Source organism: Panthera pardus, unplaced genomic scaffold, assembly GCF_024362965.1.
Source record: "Panthera pardus isolate Hobbes unplaced genomic scaffold, ASM2436296v1 HiC_scaffold_17, whole genome shotgun sequence".
Lineage (NCBI taxonomy): Eukaryota > Metazoa > Chordata > Mammalia > Carnivora > Felidae > Panthera > Panthera pardus.
The window spans coordinates 131,803,092-131,823,141 of NW_026526732.1; the positions used below are offsets into that span (position 1 = coordinate 131,803,092).

The 20,050-nt window shown below is 41.2% G+C and overlaps 1 protein-coding gene across 1 annotated transcript; it reads left to right on the forward strand.

Annotated features, from left to right (window-relative positions):
• Positions 1 to 8,219: 8,219 nt before the first annotated feature.
• Positions 8,220 to 17,127, forward strand: SERPINB1 (serpin family B member 1). Its single transcript, XM_019419907.2, has 7 exons — positions 8,220 to 8,316; positions 9,508 to 9,683; positions 11,463 to 11,600; positions 12,590 to 12,707; positions 13,736 to 13,878; positions 13,965 to 14,132; positions 15,867 to 17,127. Exons 2-7 carry the CDS (start codon positions 9,516 to 9,518, stop codon positions 16,269 to 16,271), a joined length of 1,140 nt encoding a protein of 379 aa, XP_019275452.1. The 5' UTR covers positions 8,220 to 8,316; positions 9,508 to 9,515; the 3' UTR covers positions 16,272 to 17,127.
• The last annotated feature ends 2,923 nt before the right edge of the window (positions 17,128 to 20,050 follow it).

The window sequence follows — 20,050 nt, forward strand, 5'->3', positions numbered from 1 at the left end:
GTTTCCACGTGACAATTTGTGAAAAAGACACAATGCATTCATAAACATGATGACTTGTGATGGCAATGGGGGCTGGAAAGCCAACAGAAAGTAACTTGGAACAAGGGCAGAGGCCTAGGAGCCAGGTTAGGTCCCAACAAAGAGGTGGCACTGAGCAAAGACCAGACTTACAAGAAGTCAGCCATTCTAGGAAGAGGTAGTAGCAGCAACAAAGATCTGGAAGAAAGTGGGACATCTTTCAATATCTTTGAGATATTGAAAACAGACCCAGGAAATGGGGGGGGGGGGTGGTGAGGTCAAAAAAACACTGATTGACAGGTATATTTGCTTTTCAAAATTAATTAATTAATTAATTAATTAATTTAGAGAGAGAGAGCAGGCGCAAGCAGGGGGAAGGGCAGAGGGACAGAGAGATGATCTTTTTTAAAAAAATTTTTTTTCGGGGGGCACCTGGGTGGCTGAGTCGGTTAAGTGTCCAACTTTTGCTCAGGTCATGATCTCACGGTTTGAGAGTTCGAGCCCCATGTTGGGCTCTGTGCTGATGGCTTGGAGACTGGAGCCTGCTTCAGATTCTGAGTCTCCCTCTCTCTCTGTTCCTCCCCCGCTTGCACTCTGTCTCTCAAAAATAAAGATAAAAAAAATAAAAAAAAATAAAAAATGTTTTAACATTTATTCATACCTTTGAGAGACAGAGAGAGACAGAACATTAGTGGGGGAAAGGCAGAGAGAAAGGGAGACAGAGAATCCAAAGTAGGTTCTAGGCTCTGAGCTGTCAGCACAGAGCCTGGCACAGTGCTCGAACCCATGAACTGAGAGATCATGACCTGAGTCGAAGTTGGGCGCTTAACCGACTGAGCCACCCAGCCGCTCCAGAGAAAGAGAATCTTAAGCAGGCTCCACACTCAGCGCAGAGCTTGACACAGGGGTTGATCCCAGGACCCCAGGATCATGACCTGAGCAGAAATCAAGAATTGGATGTTCAACCAACTGAGCCACCCAGGCGCCCTGACAGGTATACTTCTAAGAGAAAATTAATTTTATGAATATTTCTGCTATCCTGGTAAGGGGAACTGAACTTACATGAAGAAGGAGAACTACTGGAGTGTTCCTGGCATTAAACATCTTAGCAGATGACTGGTTTTTTAAATAATGATGACATTTGGCCCTCTAGTGGATAAAGTTATGTTACACAGCTGACATTTTAACACTAGGTTTGTGCCATTATTTGTCAGAAAATAAAAGGACTAGAAGAAATTTTCATAGGTTATTGTATCTGTGTCTCTAATCTCAATCGTTAAGCTGCCCAAGAGATGAAAATGTAGCTAATGCAGAATTTCTCAGGAGCATCTAGACACCTGCAGCCACAGCCCAGGGGCCAAAATTATTCATTGTCATGAAATTGCTGTGTCTCACCTAAAGCTGTCACACCATTTATAGGAAAACATTATTTGCAGAGTGATTTTGAGTCATTTTGCTTGTTTTAACAAGTTAAAAATAAGTTATTGAAATAAGTTTAATAATTCCTTAGGTAGATAGTAATTCTCACATTTCTCTTTTAAAATAAATACAGCTCTTGGTATGCAAAAATTAACTTTTTAAGTTTAAAATGTTTCCATGCTCATGGAATACTGTAAATTTTGTTGATGTCTTTAAAGGTTGATTATCTAAAACAAAATATCCAGAGAGCACAATAACATGGAAATAATTTACTTGTAAGAACCACATTTAACATATTCACAAAACACTGTTGTGAGACTTATAACTCCATCAAGCTTCATGTTGATTAAAAGTATAACAGTTTGCTCTAATTACAATTTCTTTTTATTTTTTGTAATGTTTATTTATTTTTGAGAGACAGAGAGAGCACACACTTGGGGAAGGGGCAAAGGGAGAAGAGGGAGAGAGAGAGAGAGAGAGAGCGGGAGAGGGAGAGGGAGAGGGAGAGGGAGAGGGAGAGAGAGAGAACCCCAAGCAGGCTCCTCACTGTTAGCAAAGAGCCCTACATGGGGCTCAATCTCACCAACTGTAAGATCATGACCTGAGTGGAAATCAAGAGTCGGATGCTTAACCAACTGAGTCACCCAGTCACCCCACAGTTTTTTAAATTGAATGGCCAAACAAGCTAATTCAAAATTAGCTTTCTGAAAAGAGGGAGGGGGGAAAATCAAGATTTTTGTGGGAGTGCTGGATGATCAATGATCAGCTTGTTTGAAGGTCAAGTGTAAGAGTAACTCCCTTCTACTTTCAGGATGTGGGGCAGGAGGAATAATTCAAGTGCAGGTGAAGGGTCATGAGGAAAACCCCATGGAGGACTGATGCTTCTTACTGTTGTAGGTCAAGCTGGGGCAGGAAGACTCGGTGGGAAGTAATGCTGGCAGCACCCAAGATGAGAGGCATGAAGACGTCTTCTTGTTAGGAAGAGCTCCCTTTCGCCCACCAGCATTGAGACCTCAGATTGGGAGAAAGAAGCGTGCACACAGCATTGGAGAAATCTGTGTGAACACTCGGGGAAGCTCTCCTTTCAAACACAAACCGAGGAAGGAGTCCCTTGCATTCTACGTGGAGAGGGCACTTGTAGTCTGATGGACTTTGATTGACTTTCAATGACAGTGTTCTTCTTATAATGCCTTCTATCAGTCCATCTTGTTTTGAGCATCTGATTTTCACTTTTTTCAGTTCCTTTTCTAGAAAGTCTACTTTGCTTTGGAGCATAGATTTGGGAGCACTGAGCTTTTCATACAGTGACTTGGCATTTCAGATGACTTTACTCAAGTCTGGTGGTCTTTACAGGTGAGTCTTCATACTCTTTCATAAGAATGCCAAATTTGTGGATTCGTTTATACTTATTCCAATGAATGCAGCACATGTTTCCCCACTCAAGCCCGGCTTTTATCTGACCGGAAACTTCTGCACAAAATGAAAAAGACTGTAAAAATTTCAGCTACTACTGCATGGTACTACCAACTTGGGCAGACAGCTCAGAGCACAGGGGCTGGCCTCGCCTTCAGGCAACCCCACCACAGCCTGGCAAAGCCCCTACAGGACTAGCCTCAATGTCGCCTCCAGCCCGCTGGGGACTGACTCCTTACAGTGGTTGCTGGGGCTGTGTCTATCAGAGAGTGCTCCAGCACGGGACCACTTGTCACATAGCACAAGGGACAAATCTCATGGGAGAAGAGTCGGCATGAAAACAACCTCACCTGCGCCTGTCCCTGCCCAGGACTCCTTTATCTTTTGCTCATACGTTCTACTCCTTTCTCAATATAACTCTGTAATTATAAATCCAGCGACTTGTCAGGCATTTGGAGGTACATTAGTCTGTTAGATCACCTGACATTATTTTGTCTATAGTAAAATATAATGCACGGATCATAAGGATAATTGAAAAGTTAATTATAAGGCATGTACCCAAGTAACCCAGGTCAAAAAATCAAATACTCTTCCCTCCAAGTGGCCCCTCCAGATAACAGCCCCCACTTCCCCTAATAGGTAACAACTCTTCTGACTTTTGAAATCATTTTCCTTGCTTTTCTCTAAAGCAGTACAATTTGCTTTAAGCTTGATTTTGAGATTTATATAAGTGAAATAATGTTGAAATGTAATCTTTTGAAACATTTTTTAATGTTTATATATTTTTAAGGCAGAGAGAGAGATAGAGCTCAAGCAGGGAAGAGGCAGAGAGAGAGAGGGAGACACAGAATCTGAAGCAGGCTCCAGGCTCTGAGCTGTCAGCACAGAGCCTGGCTTGGGGCTCAAACTCACAAACCATAAGATTGTGACCTGAATCGAAGTTGGATGATTAATTGACTGAGTCTCACCCAGGTGCCCCTTGAAATGTAGTCTTTTTGAATTGATCTTCTTTTGCTCAACTTATGTTTTGGAATTTTATCCCTGTTGTGAACCCAGTAATAATTTCACATCCCACTGGATGGACATATCAGTTCTTGTATCTATTCTTGTACTATTGATCTTTGTAGCTCACCAGTAAAGCTACTTGAACACTCCTGTACATGTCTTTGATGTAAATGTGAACAAATTTCCCTAGGAGAAGGAAGAATTGCCAGGTCAACATTCTTAAATAACATTGAACTATTTTCCAAAGTACTTTTATCAGTTCATAATCCCCCAAGGAGTGAGAGGATTCCAGTGGCTCTATATACTTGCCCATACTTGGAATTGTTAGAATTAAAAATTTTTGTCAATATAAGGTATTTCACTAAAATTTGTATTTAACACCTTTTTATGCATTATAAACCATTTGGATTTTTCTCTTTGAAAGGGTTTATTCAAATTATTTGCCTTTTTAAAAGTTTTTATTGTGATCTGTATAAGTTATACACATGCACACACACACAGACAACAGTCTTTGCTTGATTTAAAAATATTTTTTTAATGTTTTATTTATTTTTGAGACAGAGAGAGAAAGAGAATGAGTGAGGGAGGATGAGAGAGAGAGGGAGACACAGAATCTGAAGCAGGCTCCAGGCTCTGAGGTGTCAGCACGGAGCCCAATGCGGGGCTCGAACTCACAAACTGTGAGATCATGACCTGAGCTGAAGTTGGACGCTTAACCAACCTAGCCACCCAGGCACCCCTTTGCTTGATTTTTTGATGGTGCTTTAAGTGGTATTTTTCTTTTAGTTTCATTTCCTGTCTGTTGCTAGTCAATAGAAATACTGATATTTTAGTCATTGTCTTGCTAAACATGCTTGGTAAATCTAAGTATACAGCTGAATAAAATGACTAGTGCACTTATCAGAATGGCCATATATAAAACACTGCCCCTAAAGGATTTAGGATATCTTTTCTTATAATCCACAGGAATATTTACAAAAATTGGCCATATCCTGGACTATGAAGCAAGTCTCAAAACACTTCTGAAGATTAAAATAATACAGAGATCATGTTCTCTAATCACACTACAATTAACCTAGGAGTCAATAACATAGACAATTAGTTCTCAAACATCTACTGGTGCTGCTTTGAGATTTTCTCATGGGTTTTATGAACGTGGCTGTGGATCTTTGAAAAATTTATACTGCATCTCGTTTATTGTGCACCTTGAACCAGTGGTTGATGTGTTCCCACATGACAGCATAGACGGGAAGGGCTTTTTACCTGGATTTGGAGAGTTGTGTGGTTGCTGGATGTGGGAGAACAGGAAGGGCATGCGGCTTACAGCTCATCCCTTGGGCACAAGCCACTGATCACAGTTAGGGGGTGGACACGCTGGATGACATGGCAGCCAGCGTCAAGCTGATTGATCCTGTGGCAGGGGAGAAAGGGGAGACAGGAAATAAGATAATCACTAACATCCAACATTTTTCATTACTACTTTTTAATTTTTATTCAAGTATAACATACATGCAGAAAAGCACAAAAATTATGTGTACAACTCAATGTATTATCACAAAATGAATACATCTGTGTAACCACTACCCATGTCAAGAAATGCCACATTATCAGCACCCCAGAACCCTCCCCACCTTGTGCTGCTCCCACTCACCACCCTTGTGTTAAACATGAAACTGGGATTTGTTTTTGTCAGTTATGGTAAGACCACTGGTATGGAAATGATAATCATGAAGGAAATTTATACTCACAGATCCCTAGAAATAAAAGGCAAACCAGGCTACACCACGCCAGACCTTGTAGGACCTGGGCCAGGAGGCAGAAGGCGAGAGGGCAGAGCATGGCCCAGAGCCTTTATAGGGGTTCTCACGGGAAGGAACGGGCAAGGCAAGGTAGGTACTCTAAGTAAACTTAAGGATTGGGTAATTTAAATCATTTTGCTGGGCTCTGGGCTATTTAGGTGGTTTCTAGCTATCTGGTACCTGGCCCTGGGGTGATTTAGGGCAGGGTGATTTAGGGCAGGGGGAGCCCTGGCTTGGGGTGTGGGAGTTTGATAAAAAAAGATAGATGAGAGTATGGTCACCCAACTGGTTGGTTTGTATGCCAAAGTTTCACTCTCAGGGTAATCATTCCCAATCTCTAGAAATTAGCTAGCCTTGGTGGGGGCAGTCTTTCCAGGATCAGGGCCTCAAATGCCAGAGCACCAAGAATACAGAAAATAAGAAAAATATAGTCAATATAATACTCCTTCCTCCCCAGAGAGAGCATCTTTCCTGACTTCAAACACCATGAGTTAGTTCTGCCTGTTTTTGAATTTTTCATAACTGGAACCATGTAGCTTATACTCCTTTGTTCAACAGTGTATGGGGGAGATTCAGTCATGTTGTTGTGTATTGCTGTAGTGTATTCATTTCCACATGTAGTGTATACATGTAGTGTATTATTCTGTCGTGTTAATTAATCTAGTTTTCTGGGGCACCTGGGTGGCTCAGTCGGTTGCAGGTCAACTTTGGCTCAGGTCATGATCTCAAGGGTTCATGAGTTTGAGTCCTGCATCGAGCCCCACATCAGGCTCTGTGCTGACAATGCAGAGCTTGCTTGGGATTCTCTCTCTCTCTCTCTCTCTCTCTCTTTCTGCCCCTTCCCCACTCGTGCTTTCTCTCTCTCAAAAAGAAATAAATAAGCTTAAAAAAATTACCTCTTCTTCTGTTGATGGGCATTTAGGTGGTTTCCAGTTTGGGTCTAACATAAATAATGTTGCTATAAACATTCTTGTACATATTTCCGGGTGCACGTGCTCACAGCACATTTTCACTGGGTATATTCCTGGGGGTGAAATTGCTGGATCACAGTTAGGGTAAACGTGTTTGAGGTTTAGTAGAAATGGCAAATATTGTCCAAACTGGCTATACCATCAGAGTGTATGAGAGTATCTCTGCATGAACTTTGGTAGTGGCCATACAGTTTAAAGCCACAAGTAGAACACTCCAGTGTTATTCAACAGAATAGTTACTTTGTCTTGATCTTAGATAGTAAATGTATTGATTTAGGAATGGTTTCCTTTTATATTTGACCCAGATTACTAACTCCAGGTAAGTACAAATGCAAAATACCAGGAGAAAAAAAAAATTCAGAACACTTTTTTTTGTTTGTTTATGTGTCTCTGATTGTCATTTAACACATTTTCAGTGAAGTTTTGCACTCTTGACTATCTCACATTGACCTCTTAGCAGAAGCTAATAAGCGGTTCTTTAAATCTGTATGAAATGATGGACAGGTTACCAGATGTGATCAAATCATTTCAACTTAATTGTGGCTGGTTTCAATAAATGTTGGTTTCTTTATTCTAATAAACTATAAAGCACTCTACAATCTTAGTTATTAAATTCTCGCTGCTTTTTTATTACTAGGGAGAGTATTTTTATTACTCATTACTGTAATACAGTGATTTCTTTGTTCCTTTTCATTATAAATAAGTTCTCACAGTTGAAAAAAATCTATAAATCCATTCACACTATATTATCCATACTAAATAAAACAATAGGATTTTTCCTCTGCCCCCTTTTCATGTTGAGATTTGCCAAAAAAAAGAACACAAAAAACAAACAAACAAAAAACAAACAAACAAACAAAAAAACAGGGGAGAAGTTCCATGATGCAGAATTATTTCATACCCTCAATACTATAAATTTTGGTGAAACTACATACCCAGATCTTTAAAGGGAGAAACAAAAGCCCCACAGAAATAGTTATTGCCTTTACTATTCAACCATAGCCATCCATTCTGTTTTAACAGTCCAGGAAGAAAAATTGATGAGTCTACGCTTTAGCATAGTGGCTAAGAAATACTTCATTCAAACAGATGTGAGTTGTCATTATGTGTGATATGTGAGCTGACTCAGTTGGTGTAGTCATCACCTGTGAGGAAGTATTGGGGCTGAGTTTTCACTTTGGTACTAGAAAGACAGTGACATCAAGGATGTTGTTTGGAGCTGTTTCTGTTTTCTCTTATCCCGGAGGCCCCCCTTTTCCCTTAGGCAAGAGTTCCCAAATTTGTTCTCCACACCAAAAAATAAATACAAACAAATAACCTCAGAGTTTGGAGTATATCATACATAGATGGGACTCAAAAATTTGCCCTCTAAGAGGTGACACATTATAATCATCTCAGTCATTCATATTTTAGTAAGAAATGGCCCATCAGATCCTTGCCAGGGATCTGAGATTGCCTAGAACTCAGAGAGATGCTGATTCCCTGGGGAGGACACTGCTCCTGGCGCGGAGACCACACTCACCTCAGCCTGTATGGAAGCACACAGACTCCTAGGACGTCATCTGGGGTAAGAGCCAACGCCCTGCCCACCCCGGCGGCACTCCCCTTCCGCAACTATAAAGGCCTTTGGCCGCGGCGCTTCTTCCTACACCTCGCGCCCCACTTCCCGGAGCCCGTCCAGTGCGGAGCCGGTAAGACCAGGGCCAGGGGCACGCGCAATGGGGAGGTGGCCGGGCGGGACAGGCCAGCCCGGGGCTCCGAAGGGCCCGGAGCTCTGGATGGCTGGTGATCTCCGCAGGCTCCGCCCGTCCGCGCCGACCGCTGCCGGCGCGGCATTCCTGCGCCACGGTCGCCACCGCCCCCAGCCGTGCGCTCCGCCCCCGGGCGCCCCCGATCACCCTCCACCGCGGCCGGGCTTCCAGGCCAGGCGGGCCAGCTGGAGACTGAGGTCGGGCTTGTCGGCAGAACCGTAGCCTGAGATCAGAATGTTTTCCTTCCTGTTCTCTCTTTTTCCCTGATCTGTTTGTGACAGTTTCCAGGCGGCCCGGGCTGGTGCTCGTTTCTGGCTTCTCCTTTCTGCGGATGGAGGAGGGGAAAGGAGACCAGTGCGATCCTAGAGATTATCAACAACAAAAATGTAGTTAATGACTTACACGCTAAGCAGCCGGCACAGCTAGTAGTCTTCCCTGCCTATATGCGGGGACATTGAGGCTCTGATAGAAGTCACGATGGTTAAGTGGGTGGCTGGTCCCAGAGGTCAGGTGCACCTACTTGTGCGCTGCCTCGCAGGAGTAGCCTGTCACCTTGTCCCTGTCGGGCTGCCTTGCCTAACTTGGACCTAACTTGGGGGTTTTCAACTCCCACATCCTACACTAGCTATGAGACTTGGGATTCTTAACCTCTGGAAACGTTAGACTGAACCTCAATAATGAGGACAATTATATCTCCTTTAGTGGAATTTGCTATAGTGCATAGGTAGGTAGTTATGATTTTCTAATTAGAAACATTCTTATTTCAGGTAAATATGGGCGGTGGATTCATTACCCAAAGGAATGAGAGGCTTGAACCAAAGGAGCATGGAAATGTGTGTGCTCCTAAACTTAGGAAAGGCCCAGAGTGGGCCCCTCCTCAGGCTCACCAGTCTGCAAGCTCAGAGCCTTTTAGGGTAGCCTGGGTCCCCATCCTGTGTCCCTGCTGAGTCCCTGGCCAGTCATCCCTAGTCCTGCATTTGTGCACATGCTCTCCTGAAAATAGAGAGAGAGATAGAGAAAATGCAAGTTTCATGGCGGTTGGCACAAGCTGAGGAGGACATGGGGAAATGCGGTTGCCTAATTTGCTGGTGTGGGCAGTGGGCAACTTGGGGCCTCTGTTTTGTGTTGCAGTCTTCACCATGGAGCAGCTGAGCACAGCAAACACCCAGTTCGCGGTGGACATGTTTCACGCTATGAATGAGGACAGTCCTACTGGGAATATATTCTTCTCTCCCTTAAGCATCTCATCAGCATTGGCCATGATCTTTCTGGGGACTCAAGGTGCTACTGCAGTACAGGTGTCCAAGGTCAGCAGAAACACCCAAAGACAACCTGCTTTTCCTTCCATCTCCCTGCTGATGGCTAGTCTCTACTGAAAAGTGCCTTTGAGTTCTTACAGTGTGTTTTTAAAACTGTACTTCTGTGTTCCACAACTATACATTGTGAGGTCAGAATATCAGAAGAATCCCCAAGAACAATCCATTTGTATGCAGGCTTTCATTCACAATCGGGTCCTTACAGAGCACCTGCTATATGCCAGCTACCGGTTTTTGTTTGGCTGAGGGAACAGCAGCGAAGAAAGCCGACAAAGCCCCTGCAGTGTGCCCCTTGTAGTCCAGTGGGCTTTCCTGTAAGCCATCGCATCTCTTCCTGAACTAGGATTTACCAGTTTCTGCCTCGCATGTGATGCCCTGCTCCTCATAAGTAATGTCTATTATGTAACATTACTTTCCAGCATAATGACACATGGGAAACACACATAGTGAAGTTGGCAGTGGTCAGCTTTTGAGGGGACAAGGCAACTGTGTGATTCTGTATTCCCTCTGCCTAGCTCCGTGCCTGGCACCAAGTGTGGCTCACTGGGCTGTGACGTGGCTGTGTGAGCGGGAGGGCCCTGCAGGGAGAGAGAAGTGAAGCGTAGCAGCTGTTAAGGGCAGGTCACTAGCACAGCAGGAGAAGCAGCTGCAGTGACTCGCCCTCCTCCTGTCCTTAGTGGGTGGGGAGGGCACTTCTGTACTAGATAGTTTTTAATTCTGAGAGGGGAACTCTGGCTTTGTTCGGAACCTAGGGAAAAGGAGTGCTGAAAGTGGTCTTTCTAACATACCAGTCACAAAGTGCACAGCACCTGCAGCTAGGGACAGTCCAGCCCTGGATTCAAGCTGACGGACCTGTTCCAGCTACAAAGCTTCTATTGCTGTACTTTATGGAGAACCAGTCGTCTTTATCAGTGCAGATATGACAGCATTTAAAAATTTTCAAAAATCCACTTTTTTTTTTTACCCCCTGGTACTAATTGTTAGTTGCTCTCGCAGGGTAATATCAGCTTCATTTTGAGGCTTTCCAGGGATTTTATGACTTCAGTAAATAATAGTTTTAAGCGCCACCCCCCCCATTTCAATTGAAGCAGATTGAGCATAGCAACTATGCAAACATTCCATATCTTGGTGAGTGAATGCACTTTGTACACCGTATAGGTTTGTTCTTTGTGTCTTAAGAGCAAGAAGCCAGCCCAGGCCTCATAAAACCATAAAGGGACTTTTGATCTGTAACTGATACATGGGGGATTAAACTTTTGCCAAATGTTAAGTTTAAAGAAGTTATTTTTAAATAAGTGAGTTACTGATGCTAATGGTATAAGAAAAAAAAATCCCTCTATCTGCAATATCTTTGTGTTCCTGCATAGGTAATGATTCTTATTTTTACTGTTTATTTCTGAGAAATTTCAGTGAAATTATATTAGATTCAGAATAAGACATAAACATACCATTTAGAATTTTCTTTGGATAAAAAAGCAGATTTGTATAAATATTTAGGTTATTAACCCCTCATATTGCAGAGCTATAATTTTAACAAAAAGTGATGTAAAAGCAGTTTCTAGTGTTGTAATTATTGTGTCTCACAAAGCTGTACATTTTGGATTCTCTATTATTTGTTCTCCAATGAGAAATTAATAAAATATTGGGCTGGGGATCATGAATAATCAGTAATAAAAACCCATTAATTTAATATGATGGAAGCAAATGCCAAGGAATCACTTTATAATTTCAAATCAAATGGTTATAGAAAGAATGTTTTCTTTATTTTAGGCTCTTCATTTTGATACAGTTGAGGAGATTCATTCAAGATTTCAGAGTCTGAATGCCGATATCAACAAACGCGGAGCCTCCTATATTCTGAAACTTGCTAATAGGTTGTATGGAGACAAGAACTATAATTTCCTCCCTGTGAGTACTTTGCACTTCATGTTCAAAAGCTTACTAGACAGGGGCACCTGGGTGGCTCAGTTGGTTGAGTGTCCAACTCTTGATTTCAGCTCAGGTCATGATCCCAGGGTTGTGGGATCAAGCCCCATGTCCAGCTCTGTGTTGAGCTTGGAACCTGCTTAAGATTTCCCCCTGCCCCCACCTCTATCTCTGCCCTTCTCCCCCACTCTCCCTTGCTCATGCATGCTCTCTCTCTCTCTAAAATTAAAAAAAAATTTTTTTTAGAGAGAGAGAGAGAGAGACAGCTCGAGCAGGGGAGCGGCAGAGAAAAGGAGACACAGAGTCCAAAGCAGGCTCCAGGCACTGAGCTGTCAGCACAGAGCCCATTGTGGGAGTGGAACTCACAAGCCGTGAGATCAGGACTTAAGTTGAAGTTGGATGCTTAACTGACTGAGCCACCTAGGTGCCCCCCATCTCTAAAATTAAAAAAAAAAAAAAACACAAAAAAACAATAAAACACTCACTAGACAATGCAGATTTTTTTCTAGCATAACCAAGTTCATAGAAATCAGTTTTAATTGTTATAAAAATCCAGAAAAATGGTACAGAATGAAAATATATGACAGTCAGAATTCTTATTAATCCATGTGGTTTCATTTTATAGTCTTCACAGTGAAAAGATTGATCCTGGCTGTTTTACTAAACCATGAATTCCACAATTCATTTCCAAGTACAATCAGTATGTTCTTATTTATGAAAATGTTAGCCAAGGTTGGAAAAGAATTGGTAAATTTTATACAATACCGAAACTACTGAACAGCAGTACTACAGTACTTAAAAACTATGGTACTTAAAAATAGTTAAGATGGTAAACTTAATGTTATGTGTTTTTTTACCATAGTGAAAAAATATAAAGTTAGAATTTTTTTGTTACAATGAAATTTATACCTTTTTTTGTTACAATGAAATTTTAGGAAACAAACATTTTCTGTTTTTGTTTTTTTAAACAGGAATTCTTAGCTTCGACTCAGAAAATGTATGGTGCTGAATTGGCCAGTGTAGATTTTCAGCAAGCCTCTGAAGAAGCAAGGAAGGTGATTAATGAGTGGGTCAAAGGGCAGACAGAAGGTGAGAGACCAGGCAGAACCTAATCATTCTCCTCCTGCCAGCTTCCCCACCTGCATCTGATTCCCCCTTCTTTTTTCCTGTTCCCTCATCCTGACTCTGGGAATCTAGGAGTTCATCCTGGGAATGAGCTCTGCACTGCCCAGTTGGACAGCGTTTGGGTGTAGAAATTCTTCCAAGAGGAAACTTCAACATGATTTAACTGAAATAGCTAAATACATTTCCCCCCATATGTTCCCAAAGCTACATTTTAAAATTAAAACTCACATTGTAGAATAAAAGGAATAAAAAAATTTGAGGAAAATCCAGCCTGGCCCCAATTATTTAATATATATATGGAAAGAAATATCCTAATACTTGTGAATGAATATTCACAAGCTGCTGTGGTCATAAATAATTTTTGTGAACTTCTTGTTAGTTTTTGTGAACTTAGAATCAGGGATGGTAGCTGGGACTGTCTGGTACAACTCTCTCTAGTCTAGTCATGGAAGGAGTCAGGGCACCGAACACTTGTCTTCCATACGAAGAACTGTTCATGGCCATGCGGTGGTCAAGGTGGATCCTGTGTTTCAGTGGAGTAGCTGTCCTACCTTTTGGATATTTATTAAAATCTTTCGTTTTGTTTTGTGTGTGTGTGTGTGTGTGAGAGAGAGAGAGAGAGAGAGAGAGAGAGAGAGAGAGAGAGAAGGCTTCTGCTTAGTGGATTTGAAAAAGTGATTTACTAGTGACTCAAAATATTTTCATCAAGGATTTTTTTTTTCCTGAAAAAGAATGGCCATTCACAAAATCGCCTCATTGTTTACCACAAACTCCAGAAAATGAGAATTTTCTTGTTTTGGCCCTTTACCCCTTTATTTGGCATATTTAAAGTGCAAACATGTTAGTAGGATTTTCCTAACTTAATACCATGTTAAAGGAAAATTAAGTACAGAATATGCTTTTGAATTGCATTTCAGGGAGGATCAAATGTCAGTTCCAATTTGGAATTCGGATATGTGGATCTTTTTTAAAAGTTAACTTTATCATTTTAGGGAAAATCCTGGAACTATTGGCTCCAGGTGTGGTTGACAGCATGACTAAGCTTGTGCTAGTGAATGCCATCTATTTCAAAGGGAACTGGGAGGAGGAGTTCATTAAGGAAGCCACTGACAATAAGCCCTTCCGCTTGAATAAGGTAAAGTGATGTAACTGGCTCAAATTCCTCTTTGCTCTAAGGATATGCAGATAAAAAGTGAGTGATTTTTTTTTTCAACTGTCCAGAAAGAGACAAAAATGGTGAAAATGATGTATCAAAAGAAGAGATTTCCATATGGCTACATTGAGGACCTTAAGTGCCGCGTGCTAGAACTGCCTTACCGAGGCAAGGAACTCAGCATGATTATCCTGCTGCCAGATGACATTGAGGATGAGTCCACAGGTCTCAAGAAGGTAACCATCCCCAGCTTCATGCTTCACGTGTCCTGATGTATCGATTCTGCCTTGTGTGGTCGTGGGTGCTCACGCTGGCAGTAGGTGCTTGTTATGTGTTTACTGATGTGACTTTTCTTTCCAATGCTCTGTCATTCCTTTGTAAAGTAGCTTATGGACGTTACTACTCGAGCCCTAAGTTTCAATTTTCAGCTACTGTCAGTGAACAGGTGTGGTGAAGAACATCTAAAGATTTATATTAAATGTAACATGGGCCAGTGGCAACTCATGGCAACTCTCCTAAAATAACTTTAGGGGAAAGGGCAATGTAATGAAAGTTGTTTTTTGAAACAAATTTTTGAAAATTAAAAATCCCAGGGGTGCCTGGGGCGGCTTAGTTGGGTAAGTATCTGACTTTGGCTCAGGTCACGATCTCGCAGTTCCTGAGTTCGAGCCCTGCGATGGGCTCTGTGCTGACAGCTCAGAGCCTGGAGTCAGCTTAGGATTCTGTGACTCCCTCTCTCTTTCTTCCCTTCCCCTGCTCATGCTCTGTCTCTGTCTCTCAAAAAATAAATAAATGTTAATTTTTTTTTTAATTTGAAAACCCCAAAACATTATACTACATAGTTTCATCATGTGCTATAAAACCCTATTACACTGCTCATTCTTGCTGCAATCCATATAGATTGTGAATTAAATTTCCAATAGCTACACAGCAGAAAAAAACTCATGTGACATGTTGGCTTGAGCGCTAAGCCTGTGTTCTAATATGAACTTTGTATGTGATTCCTATTCTGTGTCATTTAAAGGCTATGCCATCTTATGTCAGGACTCAGAATAGGCAAAACTGTTAAGAGTATGGTTTTCTTCAGCGTCTCTAGGCTGCTGTGTGGTTTTTCTCTACCCTATCCCTGATCAAACTTGCTTTCAGGAAGAGATGTAATATTAGCCATTTCCAAGTATAGAGTATGTATTAGAATCAACGTGTTCTTTTTTTCAGTTGTATCTCCATATTCGTCTCTTTCTCTGATTATATAAAAAAGAGTCTCTAGCCTCATGAAAGAAATAATCAGCATCATTAGAACAAGTGGGTAATGGTTCTGTTCTAGCCCAATAGTAGTAATTATAACAGTAATGAAAATAGCTGTCTTTTATACTATGTGCCAAGCACTTTATGTATATTAACTAATTTAATACTCACACAGTGCTGTAGGTAGGTACTATTGTTACTCCTTTTTAAATGAGGAACTAGATCTTTTTCTATTTTTACTTAGGAACGAAATCTATTAGAGATTACTTCAACTCTGTGAGGTTCACAGATAACCTCTGTGATCAATGGGATTCAGAATAAGTAGAAGAAAGCTTTAAAATCTTCCCTTATACCACGTGACTGATTAGGGTAACACAGCCATCATGGCCTATAACAGTAAGCTGGTGTGGTAGGAGCTTAGTAATTCCTGGGTGGATGGATGGGTGGGAAGGTAAGTGTATGGGTAGGTAGATAGATGGATACTTGATGGACCCAATGTCCATAGTTCCTGTACTTGGGCGCTTGATGGCCTGGAACACAGCTCTGTTATATTATCACTAACCACTGAAAGAAATGAAATCTTTCAAATGGAATCTGTTTCAGCACAAGACATGGAGGAGACTGATGAGCAACTGATAAAATGGGTCCATTCATTCTAATAATGCTTTATTAGTTTACTTATCTAAAACCGTTTTCACCTCTTCTTTTTACTGTTCTCATTCCAGATTGAGGAACAATTGACTTCGGAAAAACTGCGTGGGTGGACCAAAGCTGAGAATCTGGATCGCATTGAAGTCAAAGTCTACTTGCCCAGGTTCAAGCTGGAAGAGAGCTACGACCTTAACTCCCACCTATCCCGCCTGGGTGTAAAGGATCTTTTTAGTAGCAGCAAGGCTGATCTGTCCGGCATGTCAGGAGCTAGAGATCTTTTCATATCAAAAATTGTCCATAAGTCCTTTGTGGAAGTCAATGAGGAGGGCACAGAGGCGGCGGCTGCCACAGCAGGCGTTGCCACCTTTGCCATGCTGATGCCCGAGGAGGAATTTGTTGCCGACCATCCATTCATTTTCTTTATTAAGCATAATCCCTCTGCTAACATCCTGTTCTTGGGCAGATTGTCTTCCCCTTAGAAACTGGAAATACAAGGTCATGCTTAGAGCTTTATTACCTGCACTTTCAATGGTGACAATTTTCATATATCTTTACCAATAAAACTACCATCTGAAAAAAGATCTTTAATTTCCTTTGTAAGTTCAGCCCTGTTGGCTGTTTACATACACCCATGAAATGTGTAGATTCTTGACAACATAGTAGTCTATGAACTTGCTATGCTCTCCTGATGGCCAAAGGAAACATGATAATACTATAATTTAGTTTACAGACAGAATTTTGGAGGCCGAAATAGACGTTGATTGTAGAAGGGAGGCTAAAAAACAGATATTCAATTGAAATATAGGAGGGCATCTCAATTAAGAGTCTGGGTTGTAAAGACAAACTTGCCTTGGCCAATATTTCTAATCCCTTGTTCTATAAGATTAGTATTTTTTAATTGTTCTTATTCTTTCAAACTATTAAAGAGTCACTGGTGATAGCCTGCCTTCCCTTTTTTTGTTGCCCTTTCTCCTCCCTAATATGGTGTTTGTGTGGGATCACATGGAGTCAAGGAGTGGGTGTCTTCTCATAAAAGATTCCAAGAAATGACAAAAAAGAATAATGTAGTGGCAGAGACTGTTAAGCAAAGAGGGGGTACAAAGATCTCACTTGTTAACCATCTTCTTGCATGTTTTCTGATAAAAGTCCTTGGTTTCCATCATGTGATACATGTTTTTATGGCAATGGGGTGCCTTTATGCAATGCTGTGGTGTGGAGTTTGGAGAGGGTCTGATCAATATACATGTACTCCTTGGGATAAGGCTTGAAATGATACATTTTCTTGCTCCCGCGAAACCAGTGGGCTGGTTAATAAACTTTCCTAAGATTCTGCAAGCCAGACTGATCTCAGTTCGCTTGTTCACTCTGATCTTAGACAAGCCAAGAATAAAACAGAATTCTTGGCCTGACAGTACTGATGTCCGTGATGGCAAGAAGTGAGAACACAGAATAAAAACAACATCTTAGCAAATCTGTTGTCAGCAAGCTTTCCCTCCTTCATTTCTTCTTACAGAAGGAAATAAGGTAAAAACTCTAAAGTCTGTGCATTGTCTGGGAAGAGAATAAACGTACAGTTACAGCTACAGTCTATTTTAATGAGTTTAGGGTGCATGTTGTACAGTCTGAAGTGACCACTGGAAGAATAGTAAAAGGGTTTATAACTTTCAAAATAAACCAAAGAGAAAAAGGGAATAACAAAAAATGATCAATCCAAAAAAGAGGAAAGAAAGAAGAGAGGAATGCAAAGCACGCATGACAGATACCAAGATGGTATATTAAACTCCCAAGTATTTAAGTAATGACTTAAAATGCAAAATTGGCTAAAAATGTTCCAGTTACAAGACAAAGGTGGTCAGGCTAGACTGGAAAAATACCATATGGTGTTTACAGAAAATATGTTTATAACATAAAAATAGAGTTTGGGGCACCTGGGTGGCTCAGTCATTTAAGCATCTGAGTCTTGATTTTGTCTCAGGTCATGATGTGACAGTCATGGTATCAAGCCCTGTGCTGGGCATGGAGCCTGCTTAATATTCTCTCTCTCTCTCTCTCTCTCTCTCTCTCTCTCTCTCTTTCTCTCTTTCTCTCCCCACCCCCCATCATGCTCTCGCTCTCAAAAAAATTGAGTTTGAAAGAAAATGAATGGAAAAGATATATACGGTGCAAATACCATAGAAGTAGATATAGCTATAAATATTTTTGGTGAAATATGGTGAGTGGTTCTCATATTTACCTGACAATGTAAGAGGCCAAGAATATCCAACACATTCTTGAAAACCAGGAGAGAGGATATACTTAATTGAATCATGACTTATTCTAATCACTATCAATTCCCTCTTTTATTCTCAAAATTTAATCAATTTGGATACTAAGTCATATGGTCATTACATTTATGACAAATGTAGCACCTCAAAGTTGGGAGTGAAGGGAGAAAATTTTCAAAAAATTGTTCCGGAATAGTAGGAAAAAATGGAAAACAATTCAAATTGATTCAAAAATTAACACCAGCGGGACTTCACTATGAAAGCAAAATAATAAAGCTTTTAATTTTTAAAAATGTCTTATTTATTTTTGAGAGAGAGAGAGAGTGCAAGCAGGTGATGGGAAGAGAGAGAGGGAGACACAGAATCCAAAGCAGGCTCCAGGCTCTGAGCTAACAGCACAGAGCCCGATGTGGGGCTTAAACCCACAAACTGTGAGATCATAACTTGAGCTGAAGTCGGACGCTCAACTGACTGAGCCACCCAGGCACCCCAACAATAAAGCTTTTAGAAAGTAATATACAAATATATTTTCATGAACTTGTGATTTCTTTATAGGACACACACACTTTTTTGTTAAATTTATTTCTAGGCATTTGGACATTTTTTTTTTAATGATAAATTGAGCCAAGTGAAAATTAAGAACTTTAGTTCTGTAACACACACCATTAAGAGAAAGAGAATGTAAGCCTCGGGATAGTCAATATAGGCCAGTGCCCTAGGAGGGTAACATCTGAGTATTGGTCTGAGAGAATGTCCCCAAAGGCAGGGTTTCCAACTCTGAAGGCTTTCCTCCTTATCTCCCAGGCTAGAACTAAAAAAAATTATATATGATTAGGGCAGCCACACTCTGTGAAGGTACAGCTTTGGAGAACTGGCTCCCAAATATCTTCAGAGTTTTTTTTTTTTTTTAATTTTTGTTGTTTATTTTTGAGAGAGAGAGAGTGTGTGTGTGTGTGAGGAGGGGAGGGACACAGAGAGAGGGAGACACAGAATCCAAAGCAGGGTCCAGGCTCCAAGCTGTCAACACAGAACCCGACGTGTGGCTGGAACTCAAGAGCCATGAGATCATGACCTGAGGTGAATTCAGATGCTTAACCTACTGAGCCACTCAGGCGCCCCTCTTCAGAGCTTTTATGTATCAGAAACCCTGTCTGAGATTATCCAAAGAAAGTGGCAGCCCATCCCAAAGAGAAAAAGAAGGGGAATTTGTTGGGCATTACAAAATCAAGAGGGGTTTTAACATCATCAAAAGTCAAATTGCTTATTTTATTTCTGCATTGGTCTGTTTCTTTAAAAAGAATACTGCCATGTTCTTGCCATGCTAAATACTTGCTCACTCAGAAATAAATCATAAGATTGTAACCTAGAATTCTCTGACCGTAATTATTCTTCCAGTTTAGATCAAGGAGAGACTCACTCAAAGTTCATGAGAAATGATGCCGGGACACCCTGGTGCTTCATACATGACATTTGTACTAACACCAACCTCGTGAGGAGGATGTTACTGTCTTTATTCTACAGAAAAGAAGAGGAATAGTTATCATGGCTCAAAGCTCTGCAGTGCAGAGATCACCCTGATTCATCATGAGCTGAAAAGTCCCTGAGCGTCACCACTGAGTCCCATCCAGAGGAATGACAAATGCATTGTAAGTGAGTCTTAGAGACTCTGCCCTTCAATATTAATGTTACACTTCCACTCTCAGCTGCCAATCTCAGCCACTGAAAATGAAATCTTCAATAATTTTACAATATCACATAAACTTGCCCTGGAAAAGGCAGAATATAACCCAGAATTGCTTGGAAATAGGAGGTAAAGAGCATTTCAGTAGGTCCTGAAGAGTTGCCATTTTTCCTGAAGAGTTGCGCAAATTCAGCTCCCTGTTCCCCTCCAATGTCACCGCCAAGAGCTGAGATCGCTGCAGAAAATGATACATCAGTTTGGGGATAAGAAATACACTGGAGGAAGAATTTGAGAGGACTAAAGAAGGATCTGT